Source organism: Pogoniulus pusillus, chromosome 2 (assembly GCF_015220805.1).
Source record: "Pogoniulus pusillus isolate bPogPus1 chromosome 2, bPogPus1.pri, whole genome shotgun sequence".
Classification (NCBI taxonomy): Eukaryota; Metazoa; Chordata; class Aves; order Piciformes; family Lybiidae; genus Pogoniulus; species Pogoniulus pusillus.
In genome coordinates this window covers 36,476,637-36,489,194 of record NC_087265.1, presented here as the reverse complement: position 1 = coordinate 36,489,194, position 12,558 = coordinate 36,476,637, and the positions used below count along the sequence as shown (strand labels likewise).

General features: G+C 51.1%; 1 protein-coding gene across 6 annotated transcripts in view; it reads left to right on the top strand.

Annotated features, from left to right (window-relative positions):
* The first annotated feature begins 1,153 nt into the window (after window positions 1–1,153).
* The window catches only part of NRP2 (neuropilin 2), a 94,340-nt gene continuing 82,935 nt past the window's right edge, over window positions 1,154–12,558 (top strand). For all 6 annotated transcript variants that reach the window (XM_064161283.1, XM_064161266.1, XM_064161275.1 and 3 more), the window contains exon 1: window positions 1,154–1,550. In XM_064161283.1, the coding sequence (XP_064017353.1) occupies window positions 1,478–1,550 (73 nt within the window). In that variant the 5' untranslated portion in view covers window positions 1,154–1,477. The remainder of the gene's footprint in view (window positions 1,551–12,558) is intronic.

The following is a 12,558-nucleotide window of genomic DNA, read 5'->3' as shown; positions in this document are numbered from 1 at the left end:
TGGCCTTGGAGGAACTTGGTGCATCCGTGTTGGATGAACACTCTCAAACAAGCTGGCATCATGATTTCATTGACGTGAGCGGGTGATGCTACCCGTAACTGATAGACAGCAGAGTACAAAATAATTAGTCTCATCACCCTAAATGAATACCAGTGAAATGTTCGTACTTTCCCTCTCACCCACACAATGATGTATCTCACTTCTGCCACATGCCAGTATCTCTTCACTAATTACCAACTTAAATCCATGCTACCTCATTTTTTTTAAATTCCTTTGTGTACTATATATCAACAGCACAAAGGATTCTTTTTAAGTAAGTTTTGGGTGGGTGTGGGGGTTTAGGGCTCATTTCACTTGTGTGCTTTGAAACAGGATGGAAGTGTAAGCTAGCAGCACTGCTTTGCCAGGTACCAGCTTTTAAACCTGTTGCTGCCTGAATTCAGGTGGCAGGTAAATACAAGGTCTTGACAGTTCCCAGCCGGGCAGGGACTCCTCACCTTCTCAGGGGCAAAGGTGAACAAACTTTCTAAGAACTCCTAAAGGTGACTAGGTGAACGTTGCTCTCGCTTCGTGTTTTTAAAAAGCAACTTTGTTGGTCGGCAGTGTGGAAGACAGTTGTGGTGCAGTCCAGGGGAGATTCCGCATGTGTCCCTTTACGCCGCAGCAGCGGTGTCGGAAGCGAGGGAGCGTGTGGCGAGAGAGAGGGGCTCTCGCTTCCCGACCAGCCACGGCGGCTCCGGCCGAGGCACGGCGCTTCTGGGTCTCGGCCAGCAGCGGCGGAAGCCCACGAGCTAGGGACAATCCTTGTCCTGATGCTCCCCCATCTGACAATTTCTGGGTGTCTCCCTTCGCTCAGCCCTGCTCTTTCGCAATAATGTCAGTCGAGGATTTTGACTCTTGCCTGCTCTGCGAGGCCGTAAGCTTGCGGGAAGGGGCCGACCAGCAGCTAGGCGCGGCGGCGCGGCCGGGAAGCGCCCTGCACCGCAGAGCCGCTCCGCGCCCCCGCCCCAGCGCTGCAAGCGCTCCAGTGCTGCGGGAACCCCCGCGCACACCCGCGGGCGGGGCGCGGGGCGGGGCGGGACGCGGCGGGAGGGGTACGCGGGGGGCGGGGCCGGCTCTCGCCGCTGACAGCCACATGCCGCCCTGCCTGAAAAGGCTGCGAGGCGCCGGCGGGGAGAGACAGGAGGCACAGACGGCGCCCCAGGTCGCACTGCTGCCGCCGCGCCCCGAGGAATGCCGAGGCGCCAGCCCCGTGGGTCGCCCTAGGGAGAGGCGCTCCTCCGGTACCGCCCGCCTCGCTGCCCGCGCCCGGGGGAGGCCACCGCCCCCCCGCTGAGCTCCGCCGGAGCCGATTGCGAGTGGGGCGCCCACGCGGGGCGAAGCCCGGCCCCGCAGCCTCCGGTGATTTTTTTTTTGTTGGTTGTTTTTGGGGTTTTGGTGTGTGTTGTTGGTTTGTTTTTTTAATTTCTTGCGAAGGATGGATACCTTTCTTCTCGCCTGGGGATTTCTAGCGCTGTGCTTGCCCGGCTCCGGGGGGACGGCGGAGACAGGTAAGGATGCCCCCGGCCGCGTGTAGGATCCCTCTCCGCTTGCTCAACTTTCGGGTGCCAGGGCGCGGTCTGAGGCGCACACACAGAGGCTTTGCCCGGTCTCGGGCATCGCGTAGGAAGTAAAAGAGGGATCGGCGGCGGCGCGCAGTTCTCACAGTACGGGTTTTGAGGGGTTCGCGTCTGTGGCGAGGCAGGGATGGCGCAGTCTCCGCCGGCAAGGAACACAGCGGGTGTAGCCGCGCAGCTCCCACCGCCTGGAGTGAAGGAGCGAGGGGACTGGAGTGAAGGAGCCGCACTGGAAAGTTGCATGCTGTTTTTTGGGGAGCACGAGTAAGGGAAGGGAAGCGATAGGGACCGGCCGCATCCCGGGCACCCACATCCGGATCCCTGCGGCCCCGTGCCCGACTGCAACCTCGGGAAACTTTAGATAGGAAATTAAAATCAGGGAGCGGGCAACTGGGAGCCCTGCAGAACGGCGCTGGAAGCCGGTAAGGCTTAACGGCGATAGCAATACCCAACCGTTGAGGCACCCCCGCTAGCCCCCCCGTTTGCCTGCCCGCGGTTCGGGCGTGACCCGCAGTCCCTCTGCACGCACCGGCATGTCCCGAGAGCCGGCGGGTGCGTGGCAGCTTTGCGGCGCGAGTGTGTTTCTCCGGTCTGCGCTTACGAGCTAGGCTGGGCTGTCAAGAGGCGCTGGGATGAAGCCCCGGCGCTTGCGTTGCTTCGGCTTTGGCATAGGAGAGGGGTAAGGACGGGCTGAGGCTGGGCCCTGTGCACTCCGACCACTGGCCCTGGCTCTGTCTAATGGGGTCAGCAGGGTCCTCATCTGGAACAGTCACTGGAGGAAAAGGATATGCCTCGCCCAGCTGTCCGTCGCTTTCTTGGTGCTCTTTCTGCGGTCAGTAGCCCCGGAGCTGCCTGGCAGGACGGTGGTGCCAAGCCAGCAGCTGCTGAGTTGTGGGTTTCCCTTCCCGTTACTCGGGGCCTCCGGACATGCCTGTGGGAAGCCGGGGGGACGCAGAGTCCTGAACCGCGGTCCGGTGCGGACCGCATTAAGTGGTAAGGCGTGATGTGCGTGCGTCGTCCCTGCTTTACCCCTGCCCCGGGGCGGCGTGGCAAGTGGGAGAGTCTGCCGCCCGGTGAAGTCCCCTTTTTTTGCAGCAGCGAAGCACAGATGTTCCCGGCAAACACGCTCAACGTACATTAGGTTGCCGGTTGGCATCGCCTCCTTCCTTATGGTTATAAGAGAAAGAATAAAGCCAAATCTAATCGTTTGTGCAAATAGGAAAACAAACGAAGAGATACTCGATGGAGTAAAGAGAAAGGACAAAGTCCTGGGGGACCCCTGCTGAGTACAACCGTCTTTTCAGATGGACCTTGTTGCAGAGCCAGTGTCTAGTCTGCTGGAGTGGGTATTGTGCTGAGGCAGATCGGGCTGTAACCTGAGGCTCGCTCCTGAGAGTGCCCTACCCAGCCTGGCTGCGTTCCCTCTGGCTGCTGAGCCTGAGTGCTTGCCTGTGTGCACCTTCTTCTATCCCCGAGTAGGTTCGGAATCAGGGCTTCTATCTGGAGCGGAGTTTGAGCCAACTGTGTCTCTGAGGCCATTCAGTCGCTGTAAGAAAAGTTTTATTTGAACGCGGGGTTTTCCCGGCAAAGCAGAGCATCACATGGTGTTGGACCCGGCAAGGAAGTTGTCTCCCTGCGGCTGACACCAGTAGCTGTTTGCCGAGATGTCGTGGTTTGACGGCAGACCAAATCAAATTACTTTATTGCTAGCCCAGCAAGCAAAGGTATGGGGTAACAGGAGGTGAACCTCGATCAGGCCGTGGGAGCTCCAGAAAATTACCCACCCTAGTAAGAAAAACACGATGGATTTATGTTTCAGCCTGGTGTATCTGAAAGCCTTCCCCTATTATGAAAGTCCCTCTTAAGGTTCCCTAAGGGAGGCTAGCAGAGAGGGGATATGATTTTAATAGACAATAATATGATAATCCACATGGAGAAAGCTCTCGTGCAATATTTCTACAGTAGGAGATAAACAGTGCAGCTGCCAATTTATATGTAGCCAAGCAAACCCTGAGGTAACCAGGGCGGGGAGTGGAGTGGGTGGGAGACCCTGGAAGATAAATCTGAAGGCTGGATGGCTGTGTGTTTTTCATCTTCCCGTAAAAAGCAATCAAGTAAGAAACTAACAGATTTGAGTGACCCAAGTACTGAGCCGTTCAGATGATGTTTATGTAGCTCTGAGCAAAGCTCACTCTTGAAGCCTTTCAAATAGTTTGCATAAAAACTATTATTGTTAGTATTGACTTAAGGGACAGCAAAGAGGTGAAGGGGACCGAACCAAATCACGACCAAGCAGGCACACAGCCACACACACACCCTCCCATGCAAGCACTGACTGCAGTGCCTTTTGGCTGTCGTGCTGTTTACTTGGCTCTTCCTGGGAGCAAAAGCTTTTTTTTAGCCTAGGGGTGGGACAGGACCATCGCTGAAAATGACCATACGAGTTCAGTGGAGGGCTCTGACCCAGGTTAGGATGCTGCATTTTCTTTTCCTAACTTTCCTGCTGCAGAAAAATCGTGGTGTGTGGTGTCCAGAGTGACAGACAGGCAGAGTGGTCTCAGAGGTTCTTATGGAAACACTACTTATCTCCTTGGCTTGTTACTTTTTGCCCCCAACTCCTTTCTTAGTATTTACTCTATTTTGTACTTTGCGTGTGGCTTAGAAGGTTGAAGTGAGAAAGCAACCCTCTTTGCTGGGCTGAGGAAGGTAGAGCCTCCCATCCCAGCAGCGTGCTACTCTGGCAGGCGGGTGGGTTGGTTTCCTAGCAGAAACCTCCAGTGCCACTGGGTTCCAGGACACGGTGGCTTTGTATCATAGATAGCTTGAGAGAAGAAAGCATCCTTCATGGGGTTTAGTAAGCTGTCAGGTTCAGATAAGGCTGGGATCCTATCCTGTGGGACCCCTAGTTGTATTAATAAGGAAAAATTAATTTTTAAGCACTGGGAATACTGCCAAATTATATGACCTCTGACAGACCGGCTGTGCTAGGAAAATAAATCGTCTGTATCTGAGACCTGTGTTCCTATCTGAAATCGAAATAGAAAAAGACAGCAGTTGGCCATGATGGTAGGGGCAGACCGCAGCAGCTTGGGAGCAAACTGGAAGCTACTAAACTTGCCCTGTATTGTGTGGTGAAGTCACCGCCACTGCGCATCCCCATGGGATCTCGGGCGTACAGTTGTCTGATCTGGAAAGTGTGGAGAGCTGATGTGCTTGCACACACCCAAGCTGGAGCTGATGGTGTCGACACAGAGGTGGAGGCAGAAGCAGGGTGTGAATATTTCCAGCTCTACTCTCACTCCGTAGCAGTGAGACATTTGACACATTTCTAATTATAATACACACACAGACAAAGAGGTAGCTGGGCTATTTTCGAAATCCCTGTCTACACCCTGGTGGAAACCGCAATACTAGCAACAACATAAATCAGGGCTGTTGCTAGCAGTGTTGCACACGGCTTAGCGCTACAGTAGCATGGTTTTAATCATACTCGGAATCAAAGGGTCAGCCTTCCCCTGTCTGAGCCAAATCGCAATCTCAGAAGGCTGGATCCTGAGCCAGACTTGATGCCTGCGCAGTGAAAAGACACAAGCACAGGCACGGAGAAGAGATTTGTCAGCACGAGGTCGGCAGGCACAGGGCCAAATGCTCGAAATCACAGCTCGGATCTGTAACCTTTTCTGTGTGCAGTGTGTATCACATGGGTGAGGACAGCTAGAGTAGCACTGGAGGCTGAGGCTGCAAATGTAGCCTTGGTGAGGCAGTTTCTTCCCAAATAAGTTGGGGAAAGGGGTACAAGTGGTCAGTTGGCATGTGGAATAGCCCAAAGTATTACTTGCAGGAATGGATGAGGTGGATGCAGAAACTTCCTGCCTGAATGGTTTTCCCCTCTCTTCATACTTGTTGAGTCAAAGAAAATGGTCTCCAGAGATGAAGTGCTGGATTCTGGGTCTTTGAAGCCTATCCTGATTTTACCCCATGCATTTGAGACAAAGGCAAGACATCTGCCCCAGCTGTTCTGGTGGGTCACCCCTAGCTCTGAAGTGCTGTCTGTGTGGGGCTTGAATGCCTGCCTTTCTCCACTGTCTTCCTAGGAGGGATGTAAAGCCAAAAGGGCACTGTCCTTTCACTCTGCTTATGTTTTGTTGAAAGGCTTCTTTGGACCTAGGTTGTTTAGAGGCTGCCTATTGGAGAGGAGAGAGGAAAAACACAACTCTTTCTGTTTGTGGACATATACTCACACACTTACTCTCTCCCTGTTCCCACCTTTTTCTTCACAAGCACACAAATCTCTTTCCTCTTATGCATAGAGGCCTCCATTCTGTTGTGTCCCCCATGCACCTCCCACTGCCTTGCTGCCTGCCATACACATGCTTCTGCATCCTGCCCTTTCATGTGCTTTCCCATTCACACCAGAGCCCCTCAACAACTTTCTCCCTCATGCACAACCAGGCTTGCTCCTGCTTTCCTCTGCTTGCTGAATATGTGCTCGTCAGGAAACAATGTGTTTAAGGCACTCACCAGAATGTGTAATAACTTCGGAGCTAGTAGCGAGGCTCAGCAGCTGGATTTGAGCAGCTGAAGCTGCTGCTGCTCAACAGCATATGTGAGGAGGACCTCTTTCTGAGTGGCTCCAGTGGCACTGCTTCCTAATCCATCCCATGTACTACCCGTGGGGCTGTCAACTGCTGAGGCACCAGGTTTTGTTCTGATGCCCCTGGGAGGGCAGGCTGAAGGTATTGTGGGATTCTCAGAGGCTCTGCCAGCAACTTTAGGATGAGGCAGAAATAAGATGTTGTTGCCCAGTGGGGAGAGTCAAAATTCAGTTTAAGAATGGGCCCTGACAGGTTCAAAAGGTGCAAGGATGCTGGAAGGGTGCAGGGGAAGGTGAGACACAAGAGATTCACTTTTTCTTCTTGGAGTTGTCATAATAACAATAGTAATTAGTATTTCAGAGGCACTGAACAAGCCTGAAGCTTGTAAATCCATGGTTCTTCTTGAAGCATAGAATTAGAAATGGCTCTTCTTTTCCTCCATGGTCCTCAAACCAGCCTGTTACTTGACAGCATTCCCAGGGGTGGCTCAGCAAATTGTTTCATCTTTGTATTATTTTCTAGTGTAGCCTATAGGTAGGATTGCAGGCTGCTATATAGGAAGCCTTTGCTTTTTCTGCCTCTGCTCTGAACCTTCAAGCTTCCCTGAGTCTCTGTTTCTCTGCCTGTAGTACCACTGAGGTTTCCTCAGAAACTGCTGGATCTGCAGCTTGAAGGTCTCCTAAATCTGCTGTCTATTCCTGGGAGATGGCAGTGTGTTTCCAAGAGACTTTAAACCCTTGAGGGCAGGCAAGAGAAGCAAGCATGATTCCTGCAAATTCAGTATATAATTATCCCCTCTCTTGGATGTGTGCACGCACACACACATGCTCATGCACACTCTCACATGGTTACTGGAATAGCCAGGACTTGTAATTCCAGGTCTAACGACTGTGTGGGTAAGCTGGGAGAATTGTGTGCACATATCTGTAAAGACTAATGCTGTTAAGCTGGCTGCCCTATTGGAATAGCAGTTGCCTGTGATAAAAGATGACAGATAATCAAGTTAGCAAAGGTGGCACCACCTAAAATCCAGGATATAGAATCTCATCAAAGATACAGAGTTGGAGAGGGAGGGGAACCACCAAAACCCCAAAGTGACGAAATGTAGAGGTCGAAGTTGCCACTGACTATAGCAGTAAAAAGTAATGCTAGCCCCTGGAAGGCAGCTATCCAGAACTGCAGGGGTAGAAATCAGGTGAACTGCAGAGGTTTCAAAGCAAATTGACGTAGATTTGCGTGAAGGATTTGCCCCTCTCATTTTCCACGGTAGAGCTTGAATAGGTCTCTATTTTGGGTTTCCACTTAATTCTTCTGTGGATTAACATGTGCAGTTATCAAAAACCTCCAAATATCCTCTCTCTCTTCCTCTCTCCAGTGCTCCCTTCTTATTTAAAACGAATTTAAAATTATCTTTTTTTGCAAAGGCTTGCAGCTAAAATGTTCCATTTCCTGAGCTTTCTGGTGTTTCCCTCTCACTGCTGTCTTGCTCTGTAAAGTGAATATATTGCATCCCTCCCCAGTTGCCTTAGGAAGTGGTCAAATGGCTGCATTCCTCAACTGATGGATTGGTGTGTTTCTTTCTTGCTTAAGCCTCTACAGTGTTTTTATGAGCTTGTCCTGTGACAGCCTTGAGATGCTTTGAATCAAACAAAATCCTAGTTCAGGTCACAAAAGCAGCCTTTACATGAAATTTTAAATAAGCTGCTAAAGGCCCTCAATGAAATATTCAGGGGACTTTCCCTGGTTGTGTGAAGTCCCAAGAAATGGATGTAGGTACTGCTCTGTGTCAGTGTTTTGTGTTGTTTGGGTGTGTTTGTCCAGTAATTTGTTCAGGAAGCCTTTGAAGCTTTATCTCGCAATCCAAAGCAAACATGCTCCTGCTAAAATGATCTGTGCTACTGGGGATAAAATATCTAATCTTATTAGCTTCATCTGCACTGTCTCTCTCTCCTTGGCCAATGGTTAAGCTGTGTCATTTAAATCTGAGAGTTTTTATTGTGCTCCTGCCTGATACAAAATGTATGGTTTGAGGTGATAAACCCCTGCCATAGTATGGTTTGAGGTGAGAGCCCCTGCCGTAACAGCTATGCCCAGACTCTCCCCCAGGGCCAGAGCACAGGCAGTGAGGCAGGATGAACGTTAAGAGTAATGAATCCTTGGCAAAAGAGAGCTCTTCATTCCCTCCATGCCATGGTTTGGCAAAGGGTTTGGGTGCCCATGGACCCTGAAAAACAGCTTCTTAAAGTGGTGTTTGACTCTAATGGTACTGAAAAGCAGAGCCTGTTGGACAAGGGCCTGCACCAAGCCCAGCAGCTCTGGGAGCAGTAGTTCATGCATGCCAGGACCCCTATTTTGCTGTGCTGTTGGAGGGCTGGCAGAACAGTCTGCTCTAGACGCGCAGTGCTGAATCCTGCGATGTAGAGATCGTCTGCGATGGTTGGGTGGCAGTGTGGAGCTGGGCTCCGAGGGCCTTATGTGAGGGAGAGAAAGAAGTGACAGGGCTAGGCAGTGCATCCGTCTGCTCTCTTGCTCCTGGAATCTTTCTTCCTTGCTGCTGTCGAAGGCTGCCCAGCAGCACAGACACCATCACCTCTTCCCTCCAAGGCAGCAAGAATGCCTTAAATGTTGTGCACAGTCCTGAATTACATGCCCAGAGTAAACAACCCAGCAGATCAAAACACGTGATAGTCTTCTGCTGGATGCTGCAAGCTTGGAGAGGCTGTAGTAAGTGTGTTTGTTGTGAAATGGGCCTCTCTGTGATGATTATTTTTGTTACAGGCAGAGTTGGCTTTAGTTTCTGTGTTGAAGGTCCAACAATAACAGTGAGCCCTGCTCTCCTGGGGTGAGGGAAATCCAGAGGGATTTAATCAGCAGGAAATTCAAGTAGGAGAATGCTCTTCTTCTGGCCTAAGGTTTCAGCGTGGGCTGAAGAGCTGCAGTACTGAAAAACCCCAGGAGCGGGTGGAGGTTCCTGGGGTCTGGCTGTTATTTCTGGGTGCCCTGAGTGATGATTGCTCTTTGCAGCATGGGGAAGGCAAGTGGAGGCTTCATCAGCCTGGGTGTCTCCAGTAAGTCAGGGAAGGGAAAGAGGGGTCTGGCCTTTGCAAAGGGTGAGGTGATGATCTGCTGATACCCATCTCCACAGGAAACTTTGGAGCTGCTTGCTATACGCAGTGGTGTTTGCAGGGAGTCTGCTCTCAAAAGTTTCTCCAGGTCTTTCTTTTCATTAGATACGGCTTGGTTGTCTTCTGGTGTGATTTCTCTACTGTAGTGGTCCTGCAAGAAAGGGGTTGTTGGGATAATGTAAGTCATGTGGTGGGCCTTAATGAAAGAGGGGATCTGGGGATTTCCCATCCTGAGCACTGCCTGCTCTGACAGTACCAGGGAGTGCTGACCTCCGTAGCCTTCTCTGAGGAGCCTGGCCATTCTTGCATGGCCTTGCCATCAGCACCGTGCTCCATTGGCCCATCCACCGTGTGGGTTGGCAAGGGCCCCAGCAGTTTGCTTTCAACTCCTGTGTTTTGCTTACTGAGCAGTGGGATGTCCCCCACACCTGGCAAATTGGCTTACACTTGAGAATTTAATTTTATTAATTCAAGGCTGGGAAAAACTGCCAGAGACCTTTAGCTGTGGAGCACATCTTGCTTCCAAAGCACACAGCCTAGGCATTAGCTGTGTGACTTTTTTTTTCTCCTACAGATAATGCAGGTAAAAGGCTTTCCCTGATGCAGAAAGATGATGGTATTTGAGCACCCAAGGAATGTGGCTGGTGCTCCTGTCCACTCGCTGGTTTCACCCATTTGTCTGTTTTGCTGAGGAGGCCCCATCTGCAGAGAGCTGGACTCCAGGCTCTCTCACCCAGGCTGTTCTCACCAGCACCATCAATTTAACTTGGGCACCAAGCTGACCTGAAATCGGGATCAAGCTGAGGGATTTCAGTCCCTCTAGTCTGCAGTGGCCTCACAGGGCAAGTGAGAAACTTTAAGATCAGGGTAAACTTGGGTTTCTGCTCCTGAGTTCATTTGTCAGAGAAGAGCTGGGGCTTAGTACCTCTGTTCACATTGCAGTTCCCCTCCAGCAGCTCACGGAGTATTGGGAGTATCCAGCGCGTGTAAGGGGCTCGCGGCTTCTGAGCGGTGGGTGATGTTGGTGGTATCAGCCTAGCGGGTAGCATGTGTGTGAAAGCTGGAGAGACGAAGAGGGGATGACGAGGTGTGGAAGGATTGACTGTATTTTCATGGCTTCGAGACTTTGCCCTTTCCAAGAAAAATAATCTACAGCTTGAATATTTCTCTTTGCTGGAGCGGGTGGACATGTGTGCAAACGAGGTGTGAATTTTTATGAGAAGGTGTGAAAGTGCGCACATGAGTGAAGTGTGAATTACACATCTATTTGTACATTGATGTCAACAAGCCCCTGAATTTCTCCTTCCACGTGAATGCCTCTTTCTCTCTCCCCAAGCCCACACAGACACGTATGTGGGCAAATATGCCTTGATGAGAGAGGAGATTTGTGTAAGAACATGGGTTTGTAAATGTTTGCGTGTTGAGCAAGCTCTCTTGTGGAACAAAACCAGATGTTTTTTAGTATTCTCAGCTCGTCTGTGTCAGTGTTGTGATTTCTCCCCTCATATTTCAGGATATTTACAGGATTATTTTAAGGAAAAAAAGAGAAGGCTGCAGAGCTGCCTATAGGTGTGAGAAGAAAGTTATTTTAAAGAACAAATGTGTTAGAGGGCCATAAAAACGTGAGGGAAACAATGCTTTCTCATGATGAAGGAAGCCTTGTTCCCCCGTGAAGGTCCCTGCTGTCCTTGTTCACACAGGGCACTTGTATTTTGTGCCGACAGTGGGCAGGCAGCTGGCAGGCAGCAGGTTGCTTATTCAAAGTGCTTTCTTTTCAGGAAGCATCACCACTGAGGAATCCTGCCTCAGTCCTGCTGCTTATGTTGGCTCTGGCAATGGGCAGTTTGAAGGCAGGCTGGGATATCCCAACTGAAAGTGGGCAGACTGTGACAGCCTGGCAGGGGACACCCCTGGAGCCTGGCAGACCCCATGGCAGAGGGACAGAGCCAGACCTACAGCACAGGGTTGAGACCACATGAGTCTGCACCACTTTGCTTCTCCCAGGCAGTGCCCTCAGGGCCAGGGCAGCAGGGAGCACCATGAAGACCCCCATTGCACATAGCCAGTGGAGCATGAGACATGTTGTTACTCTCCTACATCAAGGGTGGTGCATCTCCCATGCCTCTGCTCCTTTTAGGGCCATGGGATATGACTCAGTCACCATTGCAAGGTGTGCACATGTGGGCCCCAGGGAAGCCCACCCACACCCTTCTGCAGGACCCAAGCCCTCCAGGGCTGTGGGGAGGCTGTGAAGACAGGCCTACAGTGGGGACAATCCTTGAGGATTTCATTCCGTGATGTGCCTGTCATGGAAACAGGGAATTAATGTGGCCAAGTCAGGAATTCTAAAAATAGAATTATTTTATTTTCCTGGAACCCACACCCCCAAATTATATACAGAATTAGTTTGGTTTATTTATAGATTCAGTTTGATCAGGAATTTCTTCAAAAAGGATATTCTAGACAAATGTAGAGGTTTAGGAAGCCAGGAAATGGAAAAGGCAAAGCTGTAAACACAGCTTTACCCTGCTATCAATCAGGCTGAAGCAGAGAATTAAGGGAACAGCAGGTCTTACGGAGGTGAGATAGGTGATCCCTTGCTGTATTCTTCTGCTGGAGCAGCCTTCTGACGCTGCAGGCAATATCCAATAGCGTATGTCCACGCAGCAGAATTCCAAGGTGAATGGCAAAGCCGCCAGACTCAGAAATGTCTCGAGCACTTCTTCCATGAGTGGGATGATCGTGATGCTGCCTCTGCAGCGGCAGGCGAGAGCCAAACTATTGGCATCTTCCCAATTTGGGAGGCAGCCAGGGAGTCAGCTGCTGATATGGTCTGAGAGTGGCCAGTCCAGATACCACCAGCAGCACTCTGAAAGGACCCCAGGGCTTGCCAAGCCTGCAAGTTTGCACAGAATGATGCAAAAGTGGGGAGAACCACGGTGTAAAACCAAGAGCTGTGCAAAAGGTAGGAGCCTGTCCTGTCGGGCACTCTGTCAGGAGCTCTCTCAAGGTGGGAACCTCTTCCCTTCTCCCTTGCTCTATTTAAGCTTTTCTAGGCAAAGTATCCATCTGCCATTTTATGCTAGGTGTGAAAACCCAGCCAACCACCAGCCCGACTCCAGAGCAGGCTTCCACATGGGTCAGCCCATGTGTGGAAAGGTGCCTTTTGCTGTTCGCTGCTCAAGCCCACAGGGTGGAGGGTGGGGAAAGGAGTTTTTGCAC